Source organism: Coregonus clupeaformis, unplaced genomic scaffold (genome assembly GCF_020615455.1).
Source record: "Coregonus clupeaformis isolate EN_2021a unplaced genomic scaffold, ASM2061545v1 scaf0135, whole genome shotgun sequence".
Taxonomy (NCBI): domain Eukaryota; kingdom Metazoa; phylum Chordata; class Actinopteri; order Salmoniformes; family Salmonidae; genus Coregonus; species Coregonus clupeaformis.
The window spans coordinates 631,104-655,544 of record NW_025533590.1 but is presented as its reverse complement, the minus strand read 5'-3'; the positions used below and the strand labels follow the sequence as shown (position 1 = coordinate 655,544).

Sequence of the window (24,441 nt, the reverse complement as noted above, 5' to 3'; positions counted from 1 at the left end):
TTTTATATTTGAGATTCTTCAAGTAGCCACCCTTAGACTTGATGACAGCTTTGCACACTCTTGGCATTCTCTCAACCAGCTTCATGAGGTAGTCACCTGGAATGCATTTCAATTAACAGGTGTGCCTTCTTAAATGTTAATTTGTGGAATTTCTTTCCTTCTTAATGTGTTTGAGCCAATCAGTTTTTTAGTGACAAGGTAGGGGGTATACAGAAGATAGCCCTATTTGGTAAAAGACCAAGTCCATATTATGGCAAGAAAAGCTCAAATAAGCAAAGAGAAAAGACAGTCCATCATTACTTTAAGACATGAAGGTCAGTCAATACGGAAACATTTCAAGAACTTTGAAGTTTCTTCAAGTGCAGTAGCAAAAATCATCAAGCGCTATGATGAAACTGGCTCTCATGAGGACCGCCACAGGAATGGAAGACCCAGAGCTACCTCTGCTGCATAGGATAAGTTCATTAGAGTCACCAGCCTCAGAAATTGCATCCCAAATAAATGCTTCACGGAGTTCCAGTAACAGACACATCTCAACATCAACTGTTCAGAGGGGACTGTGTGAATCAGGTCTTCATGGTCGAATTGCTGCAAAGAAACCACTATTAAAGGACACCAATAAGAAGAAGAGACCTGCTTGGGCCAAGAAACACGAGCAATGGACATTAGACAGGTGGAGTCCAAATTGGAGAATTTTGGTTCAAACCGCTGTGTCTTTGTGACCGCATGTGATCTCCGCATGTGTAGTTCCCACCGTAAAGCATGGAGGAGGAGGTGTTATGGTGTGGGGGTGCTTTGCTGGTGACACTGTCTGTGATTTATTTAGAATTCAAGGCACACTTAACCAGCATGGCTATCACAGCATTCTGCAGCAATACGCCATCCCATCTGGTTTGGGCTTAGTGGGGCTATCATTTGTTTTTCAGCAGGACAATGACCCAACACACCTCCAGGCTGTGTAAGGGCTATTTTACCAAGAAGGCGAGTGATGGAGTGCTGCATCAGAAAACCTGGCCTCCACAATCCCCCGACCTCAACCCAATTGAATATATTTTTATTTGTTTAACACTTGGGTTAATACATGATTCCATATGTGTTATTTCATAGTTTTGATGTCTTCGCTATTATTCTACAATGTAAAAAATAGTAAAAAACAAAAAAAACTTGAATGAGTAGGTGTGTCCAAACTTTTGACTGGTACTGTACGTATATGTGTGTTTTTTTTTTGGGGGAGTAGCTTGTGTATATTGCATGCATGTTTCATTAATGTCTACGTGTGAGCATGTGTTGTTAGGGGGGTAGGGACACATAACTCTGTTCTGAGAGTCCCACGGGGGACACCTGGGCTAAGGGAAGGCACGTGTGTGTGTGTGTGTGTGTGTGTCAGGGCAATTAGAGAAGCTGACAATAAGGTTGGATTAGACCCTGGCGCTCTGAGGGCAGCTGGTCTGGGGCGACGCGTGCCCTCTGGATGCCAGGCAGGGTTAGTTGTTAGTGTGTGAGTGTGTGTGTATGGGTTAGGTATGGTGACCCAGGGTGGCATGGGTGCGTTGAGCACGGACAGAGAACAGCTTCACACATCATATAAACAGACGCCAGAGGAACTCAGTCAGGCTGAACAATATTCACCTCTGTTTCTGAGTGTAAACCCACCCCTCTTTGGGAACTAGTGTTTTGGTTCATTAAGGGAGAAAAGTACAGGGTCTACAAGCAGCTGTTGGTGAGAGGGCCCACTCTAAACTTCTCTCTAACCCTCCCTCCCTTTACCCTCCTTTCCTCTTTCCCTTCCTCCCTCCCTCTCTCCAACCCCTCTCCGCCTTCCCGTCAGTCTCTCCCCACTCTCTCACTCCTTAACCTTACCATTGTTTCTTCCTCCCCTCTCTCTCCCTGTCCACACTCTTCTCCACCTCTCACCCTTCCCTTCCCTCTCTCCTCTCATCCCACTCGCTCCCCCTTCTCTCTTTCTTTCTCGCTCTATCTCTTTGTCACTGAGGCAGAACTTGGTGTCCGTGGCTCATTTGAATAGTCAAATTATCTGTCAGTGCAGACCGGGGGGCTGTGGGGGCTTTGTGAATCCTGCTGAGGAACAATGCAGCTACCCCTGGGTACCGCACACTATATAGTCACACACACACACTGGCTGAATGAATGATGAGTGAATGATAACCCAGCACCTCTCTCTCGCTCTCCCTCTCTTTCTCTCTCTCTCTCTCTGGCTCATAATGGAGAATATAAGATGAAGAATGCCGTTACTAAACATTTAATCCTTAAGCTTGACACAGCTACTTTTGGTCTCGTATAGCAAGAGGATTTTATGTTTTTGTGAGAGGAATGTATGGTTTCTCAGAATGTGGAAAAGAAGTGTAGAGAAAACTGTAAGGCCAGATGTACAGTGTAGAGATGTAGAGAGTTTGGGCCAAAGATATTATTTGTGGTCGTACTGTGATGAACTTCTATCCTCAGAGCTGTTGTTCCACCACGTAGCTATGCTCGATCATCTAAACAATGACTGATATCTGATGATGGGAGGGAAACAGGGAACATCATGGACCTATATAACATTCCTCACTAGCCCAAGCCTTTCGCTTTTCTGTGACAGACAGTCCAGCCAGTCCATCCAACATATTTACTGTGGCATGGCAGGCAGCCGCCAGCCTAGCATGTTAATTCAATTAGACCAAACAGACCAACGCAAATGGAGGATAATTTAGTGTTGGGGCAGCGGGACGTGCAGAGTTAGCGCCCATCATTTACCCGCCATGCATTATTAGCATTAGCGCTTATCCACTCCCATTCATTACCAACCACCAACAGACAGAATGGGCTTCGAGGGGGAATCCTTTCTACCATGAACCACCCCCGTCTCCTACTACATTACAGTAATGGACTCTGGTATAAGGAAAAGGAACTGCCCAGAACAGAGTGCACTGGAGAGGAGTTCTCAATGGCCTATGCTCCCTGGTGAGTAATAAGGAAACATATCCAACTTGGAGTAGGGAACATGCACGATTCCAAAGGAGCGTAACTCCTTTTCAAAGATCCAAGATCAAAACTGACATGCTTTAAAGCCCATTCCTGCCAAACTAAACGGAATTCCTGGTTCTCAGTCAGTAGTAGTCTGGACTAATCAATTCCACCCGGCCAGCGAGCAGCAAAATATTTGGCTTTGTCTTTTTAGTGATGATTTCACGGTGAGTGAAGTGAAAAGTCTGAAAGTCTGCTCCTTCCTTCAGGCCATCACGCTACCACTTGTATGGTGTGTTTAGGGCTCTCAGTGTGTGTGAGTGTGTCTGTCTGTCTGGGTCTCTCTCACTCCCACTTTTTATTTTTTGAAGGGCCAATGCAGAGCAAAGGGAGAAGGATTTTCAACACACTGAACCATTAAGACCTTAGCTAACTGTATATGAGACAAGGTGGGGAAACACAGAAGGACCACAGCTCCGGCAGCAGTTCCAACAGTAGGCACTTTAAGATGAGCCAGATAACCAAGGGTTGTAAACAGGGTCAGGAAACTATACACTGGGTCTGACAGCGTTGCTTATCAGTCTACATTGATGCAGGGCCTGGGGAGCACTGGGGAGCAGCAATATTCTGTGTGCACGCCTAATTTATTTATCTTAAAGGCCTAGTGCACTAAAAAACATGTTTCCCCTGTGTTTTATATATATTCCACACTATGAGGTTGGAATAATACTGTGAAATTGTAAAAATTATGATAATGCACTTTTAGTGTAAGAGCTGTTTGAAAATAACGCCTGAAATTTCAGGCTGTTTTGGTGGGATGGAGTTTTGGCCTTCCATGGTGACATCACCATGCAATACATTAGTTAATAGACCAATAGGAAAGAGAGTTTGAAACCTCTCTGCCAATAACAGCTAAGAAAAACATTATGCTCCCCACTCAGACCACTACCAGACAGTCCTAGCAAAATTCTTGCTTGAGAAATTGCTCTCTGCTAAGAAGCTATTTTTGTTTCTATTTGACCATTTTAATTGAAGACAATCACAGACAGTAAGGTACTTAATTGTTACCCAGAAATGATTTAATATTGAGATAAAAATGTCTGCATTGGACCTTTAAAGTATTATTTTTGCCCAGCATCTGTTATCTTATCTTAAGTATGGGATGTGCATATCACCTTTGTTTTCTTCATTGACACTGGATCTGAACATAGCTAGGCCTCCTCCTCTTTCTGCTCTGCCCCTCTTCCATAGGGGAGGGTTTGGCCGGGGGGGCTTTACTTGGCTCATCGCACTCTAGCGAACTAAGGGGCCTAGCCCGAACCATAAAAAACAGCCCCAGACCATTATTCCTCCTCCACCAAACTTTACAGTTGGCACTATGCATTCTCCTGGCATCCGCCAAACCCAGATTCGTCCGTCGGACTGCCAGATGGTGAAGTGTGATTCATCACTCCAGAGAATGCGTTTCCACTGCTCCAGAGTCCAATTGTGGCAAGCTTTACACCACTCCAGCCGACACTTGGCATTGTGCATGGTGATCTTAGGCTTGTGTGCGGCTGCTCGGCCATGGAAACCCATTTCATGAAGCTCCCGATGAACAGTTATTGTGCTGACGTTGCGTCCAGAGGCAGTTTGGAACTCGGTAGTGAGTGTTGCAACAGAGGACAGACAATTTGTACACGCTGCGCGCTTAAGCACTCAGCAGTCCCGTTCTGTGAGCTTGTGTGGCCTACCAGTTCGCGGCTGAGCCATTGTTGCTCCTAGATGTTTCCACTTCACAATAACAGCACTTACAGTTGACCGGGGCAGCTCTAGCAGGGCAGAAATGTGATGAACTGACTTGTTGGAAAGGTGGCATCCTATGACGGTGCCACTTTGAAAGTCACTGAGCTCTTCAGTAAGGCCATTCTACTGCCAATGTTTGTCTATGGAGATTGCATGGTTGTGTACCCCTGTCAGCAAGGAGTGTGGCTGAAATAGCAGAATCCACTCATTTGAAGGGGTGTCCAAATACTTTTGTATATATAGTGTACTTGGTGTTTAACGAGAACGCAGCAACAAAAAAAAAACTTAGCATACATGTCATATTCTGATGCATTTCAAGACAACTTGCAGGTGGTGGTGGCTTTTTGTAATTGTTTTGTAACTATTTCTGTGCCAGCTAAATACCATATGTCTGTAAAACAAGAAACACACAACAAAAGGCAAACTAACAATAGCCCCAGTCCAGAGGAATGGGCAGCAGTGCTACAATGCATCATTGTACTGCCTTTTCACACTAATAAACTCCTGGAAGTTGGCATCTCCACACACACACACACACACACACACACACACACACCCACACACAGATTATGTGAGAATAATTCATGATGATCTAAATACTGTACATCTGGTTGGTTTCTCCAGGACACAGATCCAGGAACACTGTTAATGCTGATCTAGGATCAGTTTTGCCTTGAATCATAATGAATAAGGGGGGACGTGATCCTAAATCAGCACTCCTCTGGGACCCTTTGTGAATACCGGCCCAGTACTGTTAATGCCAGAGGAGAAATCTTCATACAGGATAGGTTTTTGTATTTGACTGTACATTTATTATAGCAACATGTGTGTAATGCATCACCTTCTTACTCTTCTTATGAATAATGACTGAACATTGTCCCAGTCCCGGTATGACGACTGCCCCAAAAAATCTAAAGGGTTCATTGTCGGAGACTATTGTCGGATACATCGAAACAGTAATTGCTGATTGAGTTAGGAAACAAACATGAAAAATGCTAATTTGGTCTTCCTTTAAAAACAAAAATACAAAAGCCTCTGGTTGTTCTTGGAACTTTAAAAACAAAATCTTTCTCTTTTGACACAATCCCTTAAGCACAAAGACTAAGTTATCTTGGCATAGTCCATTAGATGCATGGCCAAACACTGGGCTTTCTGACCGTAAAATTCACCATTCAATTCCAAGAAAAACAGCTCAGGCTCTCTCAGGTGTGAGCTTGTCCTCCCTTCCTTTTCCCTCTATCGACTGCAATAGGACTCAGCCAGAGATCACCAATCCCCAGTGGGGTGGATAACATCAAAGCCTCCTGCCCCAATCTGAATGGTGTCCTGGGGAATTGGCTAGATAGCCTCGCTCTCTGTTTGTTGGTGCATTGTATGGGAGCGCGACAGGGTGATAAAAACCACACAAGCGTTGAGAGGATAGGGATTGAGAGGTTGGAGTAGGAGGGTGGGGGGGGTGTTTCTATTCTATCCCCTCCATACTTGAGTACACATTCAGACACAATCTCTTGGCTCCATTGTGTGTGGCTTAGTATAGCTTAATGGAATGGCTGGGGGTTTAGCGTCAGCTGAGGCCAGAGTCAGACCATGCCTTGGCCCGGAAGGACTTTAAATCCCCTTCCATTTCATCAAGTCATCCTAACCAAGGTTTAGATGTATTCAAGGTTAATCTAAACCTAACCCTGAAACATACATTCAAAAGTCAGAGTTTGGCAGTGAGTAGGGGACGAGGTCGAGGTGAGGGCACTGGTCAGGAGGGTGGCTCGTGTATGTGCGTGCATGCTGAAAGATGAGTGTGTCCACATAGCTCCTATTCCACCAGGAAGCAGGATATCGCTGTGTGGAGGTAGAGGAGGAGAAGAAAAGGAGTAGGGGGAAGTGACTGATTAGAAAACAGCTCTGGGGCCTTGACTCATAACTAAGCTCAACTGAGCAAAGCTCCTCTACTCCACATCACACACTAAACAAGTGTATCATGTGAAGCCTTAGGGACTATTGGCAAAGACCTCTTAGAAGCAGTGAAGTAGCAAAGTGTTTGAAGAATCCCTGCTTAGATGTGTGGATGACAAAATGGAAGATATGTGATTTGAGGAGAATCTATATAATTTGTAACGGCATGTCGAAAAGAGAAATTGACATGCCACAGCCTTGACGAGGACAGGAGAGGTGCGCAGCAGAGATCAGTGTTAGGGCTAAGGCAATTCTAGTATGTGCTTTCCCTCTGGGAGACAGACAGGTTGCAAGCAGAGGGAGACGTTTCTACTAGTTACTGCTCTTAGATAAGGTAAGGTGTGCACACAACATCAACCTCACAAACATCAAGCAGCACACACACATACTACGCAATGTCGTTTTTTTCCCAAACAAGTCACAGAGAACTGGGACTGGAGACCCCTCACTAATGATTAAATTAATGCCAAATATAAACTAACATTTACCACAGAAAACAACCTGATTATTACCAGGAAATACCTGGAACCTGAACTGAGAAAACACACCAGCCCAGGAGAATTTCTAACAAACAGCAAACACACCAGCCCTAGCAAATTTTGAACAAACATCCAGAGGCGGCTCGCCTATTAGGGCGTTAGGGGCGGCGGCCCATTTGTGATTGGTCAAAAAAAAGACATTATATGGATTATGTTTTAAATGCTCATAAAAGTGCGGTAAATGTGTAAATTTGCCTGTTTCAACAATATATTGTTAAAAACAAGCTGTTCAGTTACTTACAACTCTGCCCTCAGTGACTGCCAACATTGTGCGAACATTGCTTGGATTGTGTTGCCAGCTATTTTCTATGAGGGGGAACAGCCCCAATGAAGTCGCAGGATTTCATAGCATAAATTATAACAGCACAAAGTAAATAGACCATCCTGGGGCGCTCAAATGTGCGTCCATTCAGTCAGAACTTCTGGGTCTGCTCTAGTCTCCTCCTCCCAATAAGTATTTCGCGCCAGACGGCTTACTTCTGCAGGTGAGACTACAGTAGATCTGCTCTATCAGGTACAGATGGCGCTAAAGCAAAAACAAATTGTAATTAACTTAATCATAACAAATAAATAATCATAACAGTCATAGGAGCCTGGGACCTGATAAACCGGACAACTACATCCAACAAGAGTTGAAGGACAGAGGTATACACTAGCTAGAACCTTCTCATCACGGATCTGGTAGAACAAAAGAGCATGGGCAATTTGATTGTTTGCCCCTAATGTTGTTTATCAGGTTCTATTGTAGGTGACAGGGCGACATGTTGTTTGGACTAAAACAGCATTAAACCGGGTGCATCACAAAGCATGATCAAATGAATTAGCCAGGTGCAGTAATTTTGAGAAACATTGAGAAATAGATTGGTCGATTTTTTGGTCAAACTAACCAGTTATCTACCTTTGATAAGCAGCTTGCTAGCTATAGCTAGCTGGTAGCTTGCTAGCTAGTTAGCGCCCATACCAATTTCAAGTATTTCTAAACTCATATCTGACTAACTCTGAAATATGAAATTATTTCAGAATGAACGTTAACTGGCTAGCGCATCATACTTCGTGACATTATGTTAGCTAGCTATCCCCAGTTAGATAATGTGTTTTCACTTATTGCATCTGTATGCTTGTTGCATTGTTGTTTGTTCGTGAGCTGGCTGCTCATACTAAATAGTATAATCTAATCTGTTCAAAACAGTGGCAGCATGTGCAGCAGTGGTCATTCGGTTTTTGACATGCAAAAGGGAAATAGGTGTATTTATGCTGTTGTTCAAATGCACAGATCACTTTATATATATTCTCAAAGAAACGACTTGGCATCATATTTCTGTCATGCTGCTTTGTTGACAACTCCAACCATCTCGCACCCCGGGTATTCACCAAACAGCGGCCACCGCTGCAAACAGAAAACACACCCGCCTTGGAGAATTTCTTAAATAAACAGCTTTTTAAACATATCTGTTTTCATTAATTGAGAATCAAAGTCCAGTTTGATAATGTCATCATCGATTGACCAAAAGGGCAATCTTATTTAATCACGTCTCAGAATATTGACGCACTGCTCTTCTCTGTAAATTGCACAGTTAGTTTTATTCAATGCAAGTTAATAAGCCTACAGCCAGGTAAAGTAAGTAAGGTTTCCCCATACTTTCTATGGAGCAAGGACTTAGTACATCATATGAAATACAGTTAGTGAACTGTGCCATAATGACATAGCGTCTATATTTAGTTTCTATTCTTTTATTCTGTATTTCTATTCTATTTATTCTATACTACCCCACAGACAGGTGTTGAAGACAGTCAGTCAGCAGCTGGATGTCAGGTGGCCAGCGTGCCAGTCAGTCAGTCAGTCTCTGGTGCCTGGTGGTATCTAGCTGCTCTGGCTCAGCCTCTCCTCACGCATGGAGCCTGTCTGGGCACGGACAATTCATGACACACTGTACTGGGCTGAGCTCATACTGGGATGGACTCACTAAGCTGAGGGGGTGGAGGGGCCTGAGAGTGTATGCAGCTGCAGGGTCTCTCACCCAACTCTTACCACATATTCATAGGGGCTAGGCTGGTGAGTGTGTGTGGTGTGGTGGGGGGATTTGTGAAACAGATGCATGTTGAGGAAAACAACCACAAAATCTCAAGCTAATCCTCACGTAGTTCTTGACTTATCTGATACCTTTCTCTGTTCCTCCTATCGCTTCTACATGCACACTCACACACGCACCAGGCACATACACCTACCCTACCTTATCAAAACCCAAGATTGTGAGATTTTTAAGGATTTGAACAGGACAGGGCAGGAACATTCCCGTATTTCATTATTTTGTTCATTTCACCAGTGAAGTGATGTTGAGCCTTTCCCTCCCACCAGGTGAGCTGTGACCTGAACCACTGGGGCATATTCAGTACTTAAAATTGAAAACATTTTGCAACAAAAACTAGAGGTTCTTATTGCTATGAAGCCCCTAAATAAGATCTGGTACAACCAATTACCTTCAGAAGTCACATAATTAGTTAAATAAAGTCCACCTGTTTGCAATCTAAGTGTCACATGATCTGTCACATGATCTCAGTATATATACACCTGTTCTGAAAGGCCCCAGAGTCTGCAACACCACTAAGCAAGGGGCACCACCAAGAAAGCGGCACCATGAAGACCAAGGAGCTCTCCAAACAGGTCAGGGACAAAGTTGTGGAGAAGTACAGATCAGGGTTAGGTTATAAAAAAAGATCCCAAACTTTGAACATCCCACGGAGCACCATTAAATCATTTTTTTTAAATGGAAAGAATATGGCACCACAACAAACCTGCCAAGAGAGGGCCACCCACCAAAACTCACGGACCAGGCAAGGAGGGCATTAATCAGAGAGGCATCAAATAGACCAAAGATAACCCTGAAGGAGCTGCAAAGCTCCACTGTGGAGATTGGAGTATCTGTCCATAGGACCACTTTAAGCCGTACACTCCACAGAGCTGGGCTTTACGGAAGAGTGGCCAGAAAATAAGAGTGCTTAAAGAAATAATTAAGCAAACACGTTTGGTGTTCACCAAAAGCCATGTGGGAGACTTCCCAAACATAGGGAAGAAGGTACTCTGGTCAGATGAGACTAGAATTGAGCTTTTTGGCCATCAAGGAAAATGCTATGTCTGGTGCAAACCCACACCTCTCATCACCCCGAGAACACCATCCCCACAGTGACGCATGGTGGTGGCAGCATCATGCTGTTGGGATGTTTTTCATTGGCAGGGACTGAGAAACTGGTCAGAATTGAAGGAATGATGGATGGCGCTAAATACAGGGAAATTCTTGAGGGAAATCTGTTTCAGTCTTCCAGAGATTTGAGACTGGGACGGAGGTACACCTTCCAGCAGGACAATGACCCTAAGCATACTGCTAAAGCAACACTCGAGTGGTTTAAGGGGAAACATTTAAATGTCTTGGAATGGCCTAGTCAAAGCCCAGACCTCAATCCAATTGAGAATCTGTGATATGACTTAAAGATTGCTGTACACCAGCGGAACCCATCCAACTTGAAGGAGCTGGAGCCGTTTTGCCTTGAAGAATGGGCAAAAATCCCAGTGGCTAGATGTGCCAAGCTTATAGAGACATACCCCAAGAGACTTGCAGCTGTAATTGCTGCAAAAGGTGGCTATACAAAGTATTGACTTTGGGGGGTTGAATAGTTATGCATGCTGAAGTTCTCCGTTTTTTTGTCTTATTTCTTGTTTGTTTCACAAGAAATAATATTTAGCATCTTCAAAGTGGTAGGCATGTTGTGTAAATGAAATGATACAACCCCCCCAAAAAAATCAATTTTAATTCCAGGTTGTAAGGCAGGACAAATGCCAAGGGGGGTGAATACTTTCGCAAGCCACTGTAGCTAGCTATGTGTGTGGAAAACATTTATTTACAGGTAAGACATTTCACTTGTTTAGTATAGTCAGTTTGTAACTCCATTCACTACTTGTAGCTGTTTGTTTGTGCTGTTGGTCTTGGCTAGCTTAATGTTCTGGTCATTAGCTAGCTAGCACTCACTCATGTGGCTGCTAGCACCGTCATGAAAAGGGGTATGAGGGAAGCCCTACAATATAAAAAATTTCTAAGTAGTGAGAATGCTCGGGAGCAGGCAATGTTGAAAAGTAATCTTTAGAGATATTGTACTTCTCTTAAATGTAGTTTTGTAATGGACTAAAACAAGCAGACAACAAGAAAAAGGCTAAGTTTTTGCTGTGAGCCAATGGGGTAACCTAGGTAACCACAAGTTGTTTTTCCTACAGGCGGGCAGGGCCGCAACGTTCTATCTAACACCGACTGGGAGTATTGGCTGCATTGTTTGAATGGAATGTTGGCTTATTGGCAGTTAATTAAAAAATATTATGGAATCATTTCTCTACAACTGTCTGGCTAGCTAGCTAACACATGTATAGTCTGAGTACCAGTCTCTTTAGCTAACATTCCACTCCTTGCCACTCCAGACTGGCCTTTTGGCAATCTCAACGTTCAATATGTGCTGGATTTATGGCGAGTTGCTCATTGGTTGTTGAATGAAATAACATTAATATTTTCCATGAACAGGCTAGACAATAGAACGAGTCAAAATTCACCCAAGGCTGAAAAACAGCAATAGAATGTTGGCTAAGCTGGAACACTAGCGCGAGCCCATAGCAAATTAATTGAATCGAACATTAGCAGAGCATCTTCTGACTGGAGTGATGCTTAGAATTCCATTTAGCCTAAATGGCACAAAAAAAGGTATCCCTTTTTATTTTACCACTACAATCTGTTTTTAGGACGAAACTGAAAAATAACAACTTGTGTAGAAAGTAAACATCCGCACCTCAATGGTGCCAAGTGTGCTTATGTCTGCATAACGAAAAAGTAGGAAATAAATGGCAATTTCTGACTATTTCTGGTCTAGCGATCGATGACAATGGAGTACGCTGCCCAGCCTTACATAATTAGGAAGAGGAGATTATCCTGATGAAAATGGTGTTCTACTTGAAAAAATCTAAATATAACCATTGTGAGATATTTGGCGAAATATACCAGCATGCCTCTCCATAGGAAACAATGGGGGGAGCTCAGTGTTCCAAGGGCAAAAAGTATTTTGGGGCTAGTGTTTGATGACAACAGAGTACGCTGCCCAGCCTTACATAATTAGAAAGAGGAGATTCTCATGATTAAAATGGTGTCCGACTTCAAGAAATCATAATATACACATTGCGAGATATTTGGCGAAATAGACAAACATACCTATGTTTCCCCTATAGGAAACAATGGGACGACCTCAGAGTTCCATGAGTCATTTTTTGTTGTTGTTGACGTTTTAACTACCAGCGATTGGTTCAACATGGGCAGGTCTCATTGCCAACAATAGCGAAGCAGGCATTGTGACGTAGAACAATAGGCTGGGAATAGAACGTTCGGAAGGCGAGTTGGTGCCGCGGTGCTCAATAGAACTAATAGGAGCTGGCAGGGTGAAAAATGCCCTAAAATAAGGCCCTTTTGTGATTACTTCAAAACTATGGCAAGCAGCTGGGAAATATGGTAATATTATGAAACTGGGTTCCACGGCAGATGCAATGAACTAGTTTTTATCCGAAAAAAGCATTGTTAAAAAAGTAGTGTCCAGCCTACCATGAAAACGTGGAGCATCGAAAATAGAATTAGAATTTATAACAAAGTCTAAGACATTTTTGGGTTGGAATTGCACTATGTATTACGTTTGAAAATTTAGAGGTGAGGTAGCAACTTTGAACAGACTGGTTTTGTCTGGACAAACAAAAACTGGTTGCTTAGCAACCGGATACCAACGTGTTCTGTGGAGAGAAAAAAGTTCAAAAATGTACATGATTGTAGTGATTGGAGGATAGCTGTGCGGGTGTTCGAATGAGGATTAAATCCTCTGTTATCCTCAAGCACATTAATGATAGAATGTTCATACTTGAAGACGAAAGGCCAGTCTCTTTGGCACATGACATGGAGTACAGGGAGTGGATTAGCTAAAGAGACTGGTACCCAGGCTAACAAACATACAGTTCAGATAAATTCTTCAAATGCATTATTTTACACAATATCTTATCACAACACTGGCAAACAATGGTTGACCAACTCCCTGACCAAAATGGCTGACCTTTATGCCATCATTAGAAGGTTAATGTCCATTCTAGTATTCTAATTCCAAATTCTGTGTGGAAACAGTGCGTGACATCTCAAACAGCAGCAGTAGTCCTTACTGTAGCACTCACTCAACTGTTGAATGGACACTTTTTTAAAGTATATAGTGATGTGTTGAATGCTGGATATATAAGGACATATATCCTTGTTGCATTTCATAATCAGAAATTATTATTTATTTTATTTATTAATTTGTTCTTAAAGCCACCATTTAAAACCTGTTCATTTAAACAGTACTGCTAATTACAATGACTGTCAATCAAAAGCCTTTTCCATTGGAATTATATTACATACGTACAATCAATCAGGCTTCAGATTCAATTTAAATGCAATCAGCGTCGGGTGGGTTTTCACAGATCAATGGTAATCGAATAATAATTTTGACCTTAAATGTGTACGTTTGTTATTTTTAGAGTCTCTCTCTCTCTCTCTCTCTCTCTCTCTCTCTCTCTCTCTCTCTCTCTCTCTCTCTCTCTCTCTCTCTCTCTCTCTCTCTCTCTCTCTCTCTCTCTCTCTCTCTCTCTCTCTCTCTCTCTCTCTCTCTCTCTCTCTCTCTCTCTCTCTCTCTCTCTCTCTCTCTCTCTCTCTCTCTCTCTCTCTCTCTCTCTCTCTCTCTCTCTCTCTCTCTCTCTCTCTCTCTCTCTCTCTCTCTCTCTCTCTCTCTCTCTCTCTCTCTCTCTCTCTCTCTCTCTCTCTCTCTCTCTCTCTCTCTCTCTCTCTCTCTCTCTCTCTCTCTCTCTCTCTCTCTCTCTCTCTCTCTCTCTCTCTCTCTCTCTCTCTCTCTCTCTCTCTCTCTCTCTCTCTCTCTCTCTCTCTCTCTCTCTCATATATATGATAATGGTCACAGAGCCTGTTGGTGACATTCCAAGTCCTTACCATCTCTCACTCCCTTCCATTACCCAACAAAATGTTTTGTTTTACTAATAACATTGTCAAGCCAAAATCTGCTGTCTAATCCAATCAATAGTTTTAAGAGGCTCTTTGAACTTTGTGTGTATAAGTCTATTGAGGGGACAAGTTATTAGTCTTTCATTAGTATTCTAAATGATTTGTGTTTCTGGTAACTAACAAACGGCCCCCATGAGACCCATAATAAGCCTGCAGTGAGAGAGGCAATGAGCAGCTACTGAAAAGAGACTGTCTCTAGCCTATAGCACATGAACAAGATGACAGAGACACCATTATATCATTTATCATATCTGGCTCCCTACACTACTAGGGCACGTCCTAAATGGCACCCTATGCCGTACATAGTCCACTACTTTTGACCAGAGCCCTATGGGCCCATAGCCAGGAGTTAAGAGGATTGGTGGAGTTGACAACCACCACTTACATCATCAAACATGCTCTTACATCGGCTCACTTCTCCAACCCTCCTTTAAGTTCCTATTCCAGGTCAACTACAGGAGTTGGGTTGACCAGATTATAAAAAGAATGTAAAGTGCGCTAAACATGCCTCTTTCATACGTTTACAACTTTTTACTGTTTTATGGCCTGGATTATCTGGTTCTCTTACTATGCGATAAGAGAGAGGGCCTACTTGCCATATGCCACTGAATATGACCCATACATTCATTAGACAACCACTGGAATGACATCCTTCTTCAGGCTTTTAAAACAAAAACAGGGCAAGAGATTGGGACAGTTGGTCAGTTATTGTACGTTCAAACTCATTACTTCCAAGTTCTTTACTGCCTTTCCTGAGTTTAAAAAATGTGGTGCTTTATAGTTTAAATGACTTGTTGTTTTGACTCGAAAGCACAAAGGAATATGTTTTAATGACTGTTAAAGTCATCCATAAAAAGAGAAACCCTGATAGCATTTACCTGTCGCGTAACGTTAAAAGCTCTTTTGGCTGAAGTAAATCAACACAACATTTGATAATCGACTAGATGGATTCAACTGTATGACATTGTCTGAAGCAGATACAGCCACAAAACCAAAATATTTGAAATAGCAGATTTTAGTGCGACTAGCCTCTATATAGCTCTCTCAGCATGATGCATGTTTGAGAGTGTTCAGAGTCGGTGAAAGAGAGCAGGAGAGACCGTGCACCACTAAACCCAAAACAATAATAATGGGCTTTCTGACACGCAACAGCTGCCAAGAAAGATGATGTAGGCTATAAAAACCTAGCCTACTTACTTCTGACTGTGGAATTATTAAAAGGTGTTACACATTATTACACATTATACATGTAGAGGCCCCTGCACCTCAAGGCATCTGATGTCACTCTCTTGTCTGTCAAGTAGTGTATTTAGTCAAGGAAAAATATACTCTGAGAAGATTGTGCACATGCCATCATGTTGTGTGCATAAATAATAGACCTATGGCTTTCAATCATTTTTAAAGAATCATTAATCATTCCAATGAGACATATACTGTATACTGAACAAAAATATAAAACGCAACATGTAAAGTGTTGGTCCCATGTTTCATGAGCTTGAAATTAAATATCCCAGAAATGTCCCATACGCACAAAAAGCTTATTTCTCTCAAATGTTGTGCACAAATTTGTTTATTTCCCTGTTAGTGATCATTTTTCCTTTGCCAAGATAATCCATCCACCTGACAGGTGTGGCATATCAAGAAGCTGATTAAACAGCATGATCATTACACAGGTGCACCTTGTGCTGGGGACAATAAAAGGCCACTCTAAAATGTGCAGTTTTGTCACACAACACAATGCCACAGATGTCTCAAGTTTTGAGGGAGTGTGCAATTGGCATGCTGACTGCAGGAATGTTCACCAGAGCTGTTGCCAGATAATAGAATGTTCATTTCTCTACCATAAGCCGCCTCCAACTTCATTTTTGAGAATTTGGCTGGCAGTAAGTCCAATTGGCCTCACAACCGCAGACCACGTGTAACCACGCCAGCCCAGGACCTGCACATTCAGCTTCTTACATTTACATTTACATTTTAGTCATTTAGCAGACGCTCTTATCCAGAGCGACTTACATTCTTCACCTGCAGGATTGTCTGAGACCAGCTGATGAAACTGTGGGTCTGCTCAACCGAAGAATTTCTGCACAAACTTGTCAGAAACCGTTTCAGGGAAGCTCCTCTGCATGCTCGTCGTCCTCACCAGGGTCTTGACCTGACTGCAGTTTGGCGTCATAAACGACATCAGTGGGCAAATGCTCACCTTCGATGGCCACTGGCATGCTGGAGAAGTGTGCTCTTCACGGATGAATCCTGGTTTCAACTGTACCGGGCAGATGGCGTTGTGTGGGCAAGCAGTTTGCTGATGTCATCGTTGTGAACAGAGTGCCCCATGGTGGCGGAGGGTTTATGGTATGGGCAGGCATAAGCTACGGACAACGAACACAATTGCATTTTATCGATGGCAATTTAAATGCACAGAGATACCGTGACGAGATCCTGAGGCCCATTGTCTTGCCATTCATCTGCCGCCATCACCTTATGTTTTAGCATGATAATGCACGGCCCCATGTCACAAGGATATGTCCACAATTCCTGGAAGCTGAAAATGTCCCAGTTCTTCCATTGCCTGCATACTCACCAGACATGTCACCCGTTGAGAATGTTTGAGATTCTCTGGATCGACGTGTACGACAGCGTGTTCCACTTCCCGACAATATTCAGCAACTTCGCACAGCCATTGAAGAGGAGTGGGACAACGTTCCACAGGCCACAATCAACAGCCTGATCAACTCTATATGAAGGAGATGTGTCGCACTGCATGAGGCAAATGGTGGTCACACCAGATACTGACTGGATTGCTGATCCACGCCCCTACTTTTTTTTAAGGTATCTGTGACCAATCTCTATTCCCAGTCATGTGAAATCCATAGATTAGGGACAAATTTATTTATTTCAATTTACTGATTTCCTTATATGAACTGTAATTCAGTCAAATTTTTTAAATGGATGCATGTTGCGTTTATATATTTTCTTCCAGTGTAGAATAGAATAAATATATAACTTTAGAAGTAGCTTGATTTGTACTGTTTTTGATTGACTTAATGCTATATCTAGACTAACACAGTTTTCCCTTTCCCACAGATGGAGTCAGATGTAGGTGGGCATGTAGAGGGAGAGCAGAGAGATAACATTGACCCTCACCAGTCCAGAGTTCTGATTCTCTATTTTAAGACACTTGGGGGTATCACAGAAAAATAGATACAATCCTTGTGATGGAGAGAATGGAGAGGAAATGGGGGAACCTCATGCAAAACTATTTTCGAGAGAGATCGAGATTCTCATTAGATGCCTCTGCTCTGACGTGTATAGGGATGGGATCATCTTCCTCCCAGCAGCTGCTGAGTCCCTGTTATTCTACCACAGATTCATCACGGCTCGCTAAGAGTCAGAAATGCATTCTATGATTCCATTTCCCCCCTCTGCATTCTTCCCTGCAGCCCCCTCCCCTGCTCTCGTCCCTCTGTATCTCTACTGTAGCTACATAATCGTTAAAACCTATTAACATCCTTATTCGGTGGGAGTGCACCTGAGTTATATACTGACGTAACGTTACATGGTAACCAGACTTATATGTTAAGTGATGATTAAGTCAGACCTACCTGGGTTCAAATACTACTTGAAATCTTTAGAATATACTGTACATTGAGTGTTTGCTTTAGCAATGATTCTAAATTGTATTTGAACCCAGGTATTGATGAAGTCAAGGGAGGGTTCTTAGTGCTGCTACATATATTGACAGGACTATTGACAGGACCTCTGGAGAGGTCGTCAGCAGTTAAACGCATGCCACTTTTGATCAGATGATTTAACTGATTGATCCCATCAATGATGATGGTTGGATGGAGAAGACAGAGAAGAGAAGAGGCATGAGGCCAGTGAGGCCAGACAGTTGACTCCCTCCCATAATGATTTATCATTGATACAGTCTTGAATTTACTGAATTATCGTGCTTCGCTAACTCTCCTTAATCCATGCTTAATTCATGTCAACTACATACCATATTTACTGCAATAGCTAATTCTCTAACGCTAACATCTCGAAAATAATAACCTAATAACCATAATACCCTTGAAGAGTACTCTCACTACATCTACAGTGCAGTCTATTCTATAACATAACTTTTATAGTAAATTGTTGTTCAGTTCTTACCCCGTTGTAGCAGCGCTTCTCCTCAGAGCCGGTGAAGTGGTATGGCTGCTTGGTGTGGCACTTCTGGATGAAGTCCTTGAAGAAGTTGTTGACATCTGCCAGTGAGATGACGCAGACGGCCGAGCTTGTACTGGGTTCCGGGGAGTCTGGCTTGGACCGGGCAAAGGTAGCGAACAGCACGTCCTCTCCTTCCTTCAGCCCCATCTCCTGCCTCAGCTCGCGGCCCGCCTTGGCCACATGGGCTGCCTGGAGGACATTAAATACCTCGATGCTGGCCGAGCGCCGCCGCCTCCTCCTCTCTGTCAGGATGCACTCAAATGGCATCTCCACATAGCGCCGCAGCTCCGGGTCCGTGCCGCACATGCGGACAATACGGGTGTGGTAGACCTGCGAGCTGGGGCCCTCGCGCTGTACGGTGAGGAAGTAGGCGTGGTATCCGCTCTGGAAGGAATAGACATACTGGAGGTGGTGGTTGCCGCGGAGGGCCGGGGCCAGATTCATGTAGGACTGGTCGGAGAAGTAGCGGAAGCCATCTTGGGTTTCTTTCATCTGACGCACTGAGATGGTGTGGTGTTGTGGCTGCTGGGCCTGGGGGCTAGAGATCATCCGGGATGGGCCTCCAGGGATCTCAGAGTTTCCTACGAAGAAACGCACCACGCCTCCGCTCTCCACGTTGAGCACACGGGACCCCAGGGGGCTAGTCACGCAGTCGGGGCAGCCCTGCCGTCCTCCATTATCTGTCTTGGGTGAATACATGCACTGTACCTCCCCATCCACCTTGTTTCTCTCCTCCAGCAGGTGGCGACGGCAGACACCGGCGTCCGCTGAGCCGCAACTGAACAGCTCATCGTCATAGTAAAGCTCTACCAGCAGGGCCATGTTATAGTTGTCCACCACAGCATTGGTCTTGCCACAGGCTCCATCCTGACAACTAGGACCACACCGCCTTCTGACACCGCCTTCAGACACAGGCCCGGTCCGGTACTCCGACAGCTTGGTCAGGTTCTCTGACAGCGCGTAGATCCGGTTCACGGCACCAATGTAGACGGTCCCCTCGAAGGTCACCAGGTTCTGAATGGCGGAGTTGGCCTCAAAGTTGGGCAGGTCATAGGTCACAGAGAGGTTGAGCTTGGAGTTCTCAGCTGGTTCATTACATTGACCCATCACCACGGACCCAGAGAAACACAGAGCCCAGCGGATGATCACGATGTGAGCGGCGTCCAACCAGCAGATATTCTTCATCCTGTTCCAAAAAAAAGTTAAAAAATGAGTTAAAAAATTAGGAATTACTTATTCAGAACATTCACTAACACAAAGAAAACACCATCCATTTTTTAAATGTCTGCCTCGATTGCTCTCACTTGATCAGACAGAGCTGTGTGGAGAAAAAGGAGCATTCTCTTGCTAAAAATAGGGACCATTAGAAAAACAAGAGAGAGGGACACAATTGCTTGTCAGCTCACCACACAAATTGAACAGTGTGTTGGGGTTTAAATCCATGGTTTACTCACTCCACCACAGCAGTGAAAACACTGTTGCTGAATGCTGATATGATTTGGGAGCATTATAGAGCCCCACTTCAATATCAAACACATCAGCACTTCTACTATGACTCGTTATTATTGTGAACAAGCCAATCAGTGACACTCATGAGGGACTGGAGTACTGCTGCTGATGTGCTGACCGAGGGACAATAAAGTTGTAAGCTATTGAAGTAGCGTGCTGCTGTGCTGACCGAGCACCACCAAACACTACTGAGCACCGCTTCTGTGATTCCAAATTCCATCCACAGCGCGACCCAACATGGTGAATCATGGTGGAGTCGTGGACACAGCAGCCCTCCCTCTCTGCAGGGCGATGCAACCAACCAACCACGGAGCTAAGTTTAGACAATGTCTCCAAGGGAGTGGTAGATAGAACTCAATTAAAACAACGCAGGGGGACTGTGAGTGGTGCGCTGTATAAAATGATAAATTGTTGGTGCAGGCCACTTAAATGGCAATCCACTGGGGAATGCTTTTAGGGTCTGTCAGAGTGTCAGAGAAAGAGGGAGTGTGGAAGAGAGAGAGAGAGAGAGAGAGAGAGAGAGAGAGAGAGAGAGAGAGAGAGAGAGAGAGAGAGAGAGAGAGAGAGAGAGAGAGAGAGAGAGAGAGAGAGAGAGATTTTAGATCCCATGCATCAAATCATTTGCCAGTATGATCCATATCAGGACAATCTGAGATGGTGGTTCAGCACATTTTTTACAAGTCGTGGGAAGGCAACATAAACTGCAGAACAGAACCTCTCAGCTTTCACTTAATATCCTCAAGAGTATTCTTTTTATTTAACAATAGCTTATCTTGTCAATTCTCAGAAAACCTAATAAATGTAACAGGTATAGGAAGTTATGTAGTTGATATTTTCAGACAATTGATCCATCTCATTATCATATAAAATGGTTGATTCCCCAGTCATCATGCAGACATAATGGGCTATGGAAATTATGTTTCTATTATATAATGAATGATACAGTATGTGCTTAATTACAGCAAACAAGTTATTGATTAACCCTCTGGGATTTCTTTAGGATATTAACTGCCCTAAAACATAGAATTGTTACAAGCTTGTAAAAAATTAAACAATAATAACGTTTTATTGTCACATACACCAGATAGGTGCAGTGAAATATGTTGTTTTACATGGTCAGCTATAGTAGTACAGCTGCCCTGGAGCAAATTAAAATCTAAATAAATCAGGGGAGAGCAAAATGCAATTAACATGGACCATCACCAGTCCAGAGTGGATGGGAGCCAAAGTTGCAGGTGTGCATTCTGGTCAAGTGACTAGTTTGTTTTTTACTTAAAAGTATGAGTAAGAGTGAGGAACAAAAACACATTTTCTTGACTCCACATTCTACCACGCACCTGCTCCAGTCCCGATACAATTCATCCCCTATAGGAGGTGTTATTGCAAGGAACAATGACTTATCCTAAGTAAATACAGCTTTGAGAAACAGAATCTTTGAGGATATATTGTGATTTAAAGAGAGGGAAATGACTCATGGGAGAAATTGCTCTGTGAGGGAAACACGCGGAACTTTCTGTGAGACTATTCTGGAGATTTTGGTTAGTGTATGCTATAAATTCTTACCATATACTGCATGTATTGCAAAACTTACGCTATTTGGACAATCTTATCTTCTTTAATCAATAATTCAGTATTCAGTATTCAGTAATGGCCATTGTGCGCAATTGTTTTGCATGGAATAATCGGACATTTGTAGGTCTGACTATGCTCTTCAAGAGGTGATGATATTCCTACCAAATAGTTAACATTTATTTAACAATCCCTTGAAAACGGCACGCAGTTGTCAATGGTTTTAGCGGAGCTGTGGGTCTCCTTGCCCCAAAGAAGGTCAATCGAACGCTCTACACCTTATTGCGACGTTTTATTGAAAACGACCTATAGAGCATTGACCATCGTTTCGTGGATGAGTCATAGGCTACACGCTCATTCAAAGTAAAGCAAACATAAATAATATAACGGCAAAAATATAACTTACCTGTCAGTTAGGCAAATATCTCAGTTATGTTTGGGTTTCTTCTTTCAAATCATAGTAGCCTACAAAACTCAGGATTCCTCACTCATGCATCAACTTTTGACGGCTAAAGAACAAATTAATGCGCAAAAGATTTGTTGACTTTGAATACTCAGTCAGACCTTTTCCCTTTCTTTTCACAAAGAACACAACTGTTTTCCCGTTTCTCAGACACAGTTCGACTCTTTCTGAATCCGGTTCACAAGCTGCGGACCTGTGTGACTCAGGAGTTGGATGTGTAGGTCACACACACTGGCATTCAAACCCCCTGCGTATTTTTGTCCCCGTTAGTGCACAGCGCTCCTCCTCCTCTCGACTACTTTAATGCGGGAGGTCGGAAGGCGAAAGGGAGTAGACTCAGGTGAGTTTACAGGTTTCATCGAACTTTTCTTAGTATTGTTCAGTCTTTAGCTTAGTCCCCACAGTGTATGTTAATTAATAATTATCTTTGTCATAACAAGTCAATAAAATTACCTATAACTCGCTATAGAAGCACATTTCCTTTACACTAGAAAGATTATTCAACATTCCACCTGACTTTCCCCAAGAAAGACCACTGACTCAGTCTATTCTCAATGATTGGTTGTCAAGTTAAAAAGGCTCCCTTAGCCATACATAAAGAGGTAGGTTCTGGCAACAGCTCTGGTGGACATTCCTGCAGTCAGCCTGCCAATTGCAAACGCCTTCAAAACTTGAGACATCTGTAGCATTGTGTTGTGTGACAAAACTGCACATTTTAGAGTGGCCTTTTATTGTCCCCAGCACAAGGTGCACCTGTGTAATGATCATGCTGTTTAATCAGCTCATTGATATGCCACACCTGTCAGGTGGATGGATTATCTTGGCAAATGAGAAATGCTCACTAACAGGGATGTAAAGAAATGTGTGCACAACATTTGAGAGAAATATGCTTTTGTGTGTATGGAACTTTTCTGGGATCTTTTATTTCGGCTCATGAAACATGGGACCAACACTTTACATGTTGTGTTTATATTTTTGTTCAGTATATATACACACAGTACAAATATTTTTTAAAGTGACTGGAATGGCACAATAAAGTTGGGGACTTATTTCCATTGTTGTCCCTACTTTGTTTTACATAAATAGATTTACGATTACAGAGATACAGACACATTACAGAGATACAGACACATTACATAGATACAGACCCATTACAGAGATACAGACACATTACATAGATACAGACACATTACATATATACAGACCCATTACATAGATACAGACCCATTACATAGATACAGACACATTACATAGATACAGACACATTACAGAGATACAGACCCATTACAGAGATACAGACCCATTACATAGATACAGACACATTACATAGATACAGACACATTACACATATACAGACACATTACAGAGATACAGACACATTACAGAGATACAGACAAAAAAAGGTTATACTGTTCACACAGCCAGCTTTTGACATTCTTTAAAAAAATGGCTTTGAGTTGCTGTGGTAGTTTGTTCCACTCAACAGCGCCGGTAAATAAACATGTGTTCTTACCAGATAGACTCTTATGTTTAAAACAGTGAATATTAGAGTCTCTGGCTCTGATAGTATGCTGGTGGACATCTTTAACAAATGAAAAATAGTTGGATAGGTATCTGGGGGCTGAGTCCGTGATAATTCTGTGGACCAGACTAAGTTGAGTTATTACTACTATTTTATCACAGAGCTTTTGCACCATTTTTCAAATGACATTTTCACTGCAGCCTAGAGTAGAATTTTGTACTCACTAGAAAACATTAATGCAATTATTCATCGAATTGTGGTGTTGTAGGCTAGTCTAGGTAGGATAATTGTATTGTCCCTAAACAAGGTCAATAGGGGCGCTTTTTGAGCTGAGTGTCTCATGTTTTCACTGTTCTTTCATGCGCAATGATGCACCTGGCCTCTTCGCTGCCTATCAGCCAGTCCTATTTGTTCTTGTGGATTCATATTGAAAATTGATGCAGTTTTGAATGGTTTTATGTGTGGTATGATTGCTAGTTAGCCTATTGCAGATCTGTACAAACTATCCACCTACCACTATTGTCACTATGAATGGTGGATAGAGGGCAGAATAGACAGTTAGACTGGTATACTATATTGACCTGTGGTATAGTTAGCACATGGAAAAGCATAGTGTATAAGGGAAGTACTAAAACACCTTTATATTGGGGAGGCACATTCAAGCAGATGAGGAAATGTGGCTAGGATGGAAGAAATTATACAGTAAAACCTGCAGAAGAATGAATTCAAACCAGGGATAAAACACACTACCCTCCCCTGTGCCCAATAAAACACCACACAACCATCCCCTATTTTGGACTCCCCACCACCCCAGTACATTTT

General features: G+C 42.9%; 1 protein-coding gene across 1 annotated transcript in view; it reads right to left on the bottom strand.

The window, feature by feature from the left end:
- The window catches only part of LOC121531537 (hepatocyte growth factor receptor-like), a gene marked incomplete at its 3' end in the record, with an annotated part of 43,872 nt that extends 21,531 nt beyond the window's left edge, over nt 1–22,341 (bottom strand). Inside the window, exons 1-2 of the mRNA XM_045213648.1 lie at nt 22,041–22,341; nt 18,500–19,742 (exon numbers count right to left, since the gene is read on the bottom strand). Of these exons, the coding sequence (XP_045069583.1) occupies nt 18,500–19,741 (1,242 nt within the window). The remainder of the gene's footprint in view (nt 1–18,499; nt 19,743–22,040) is intronic.
- Between the last annotated feature and the right edge of the window lie 2,100 nt (nt 22,342–24,441).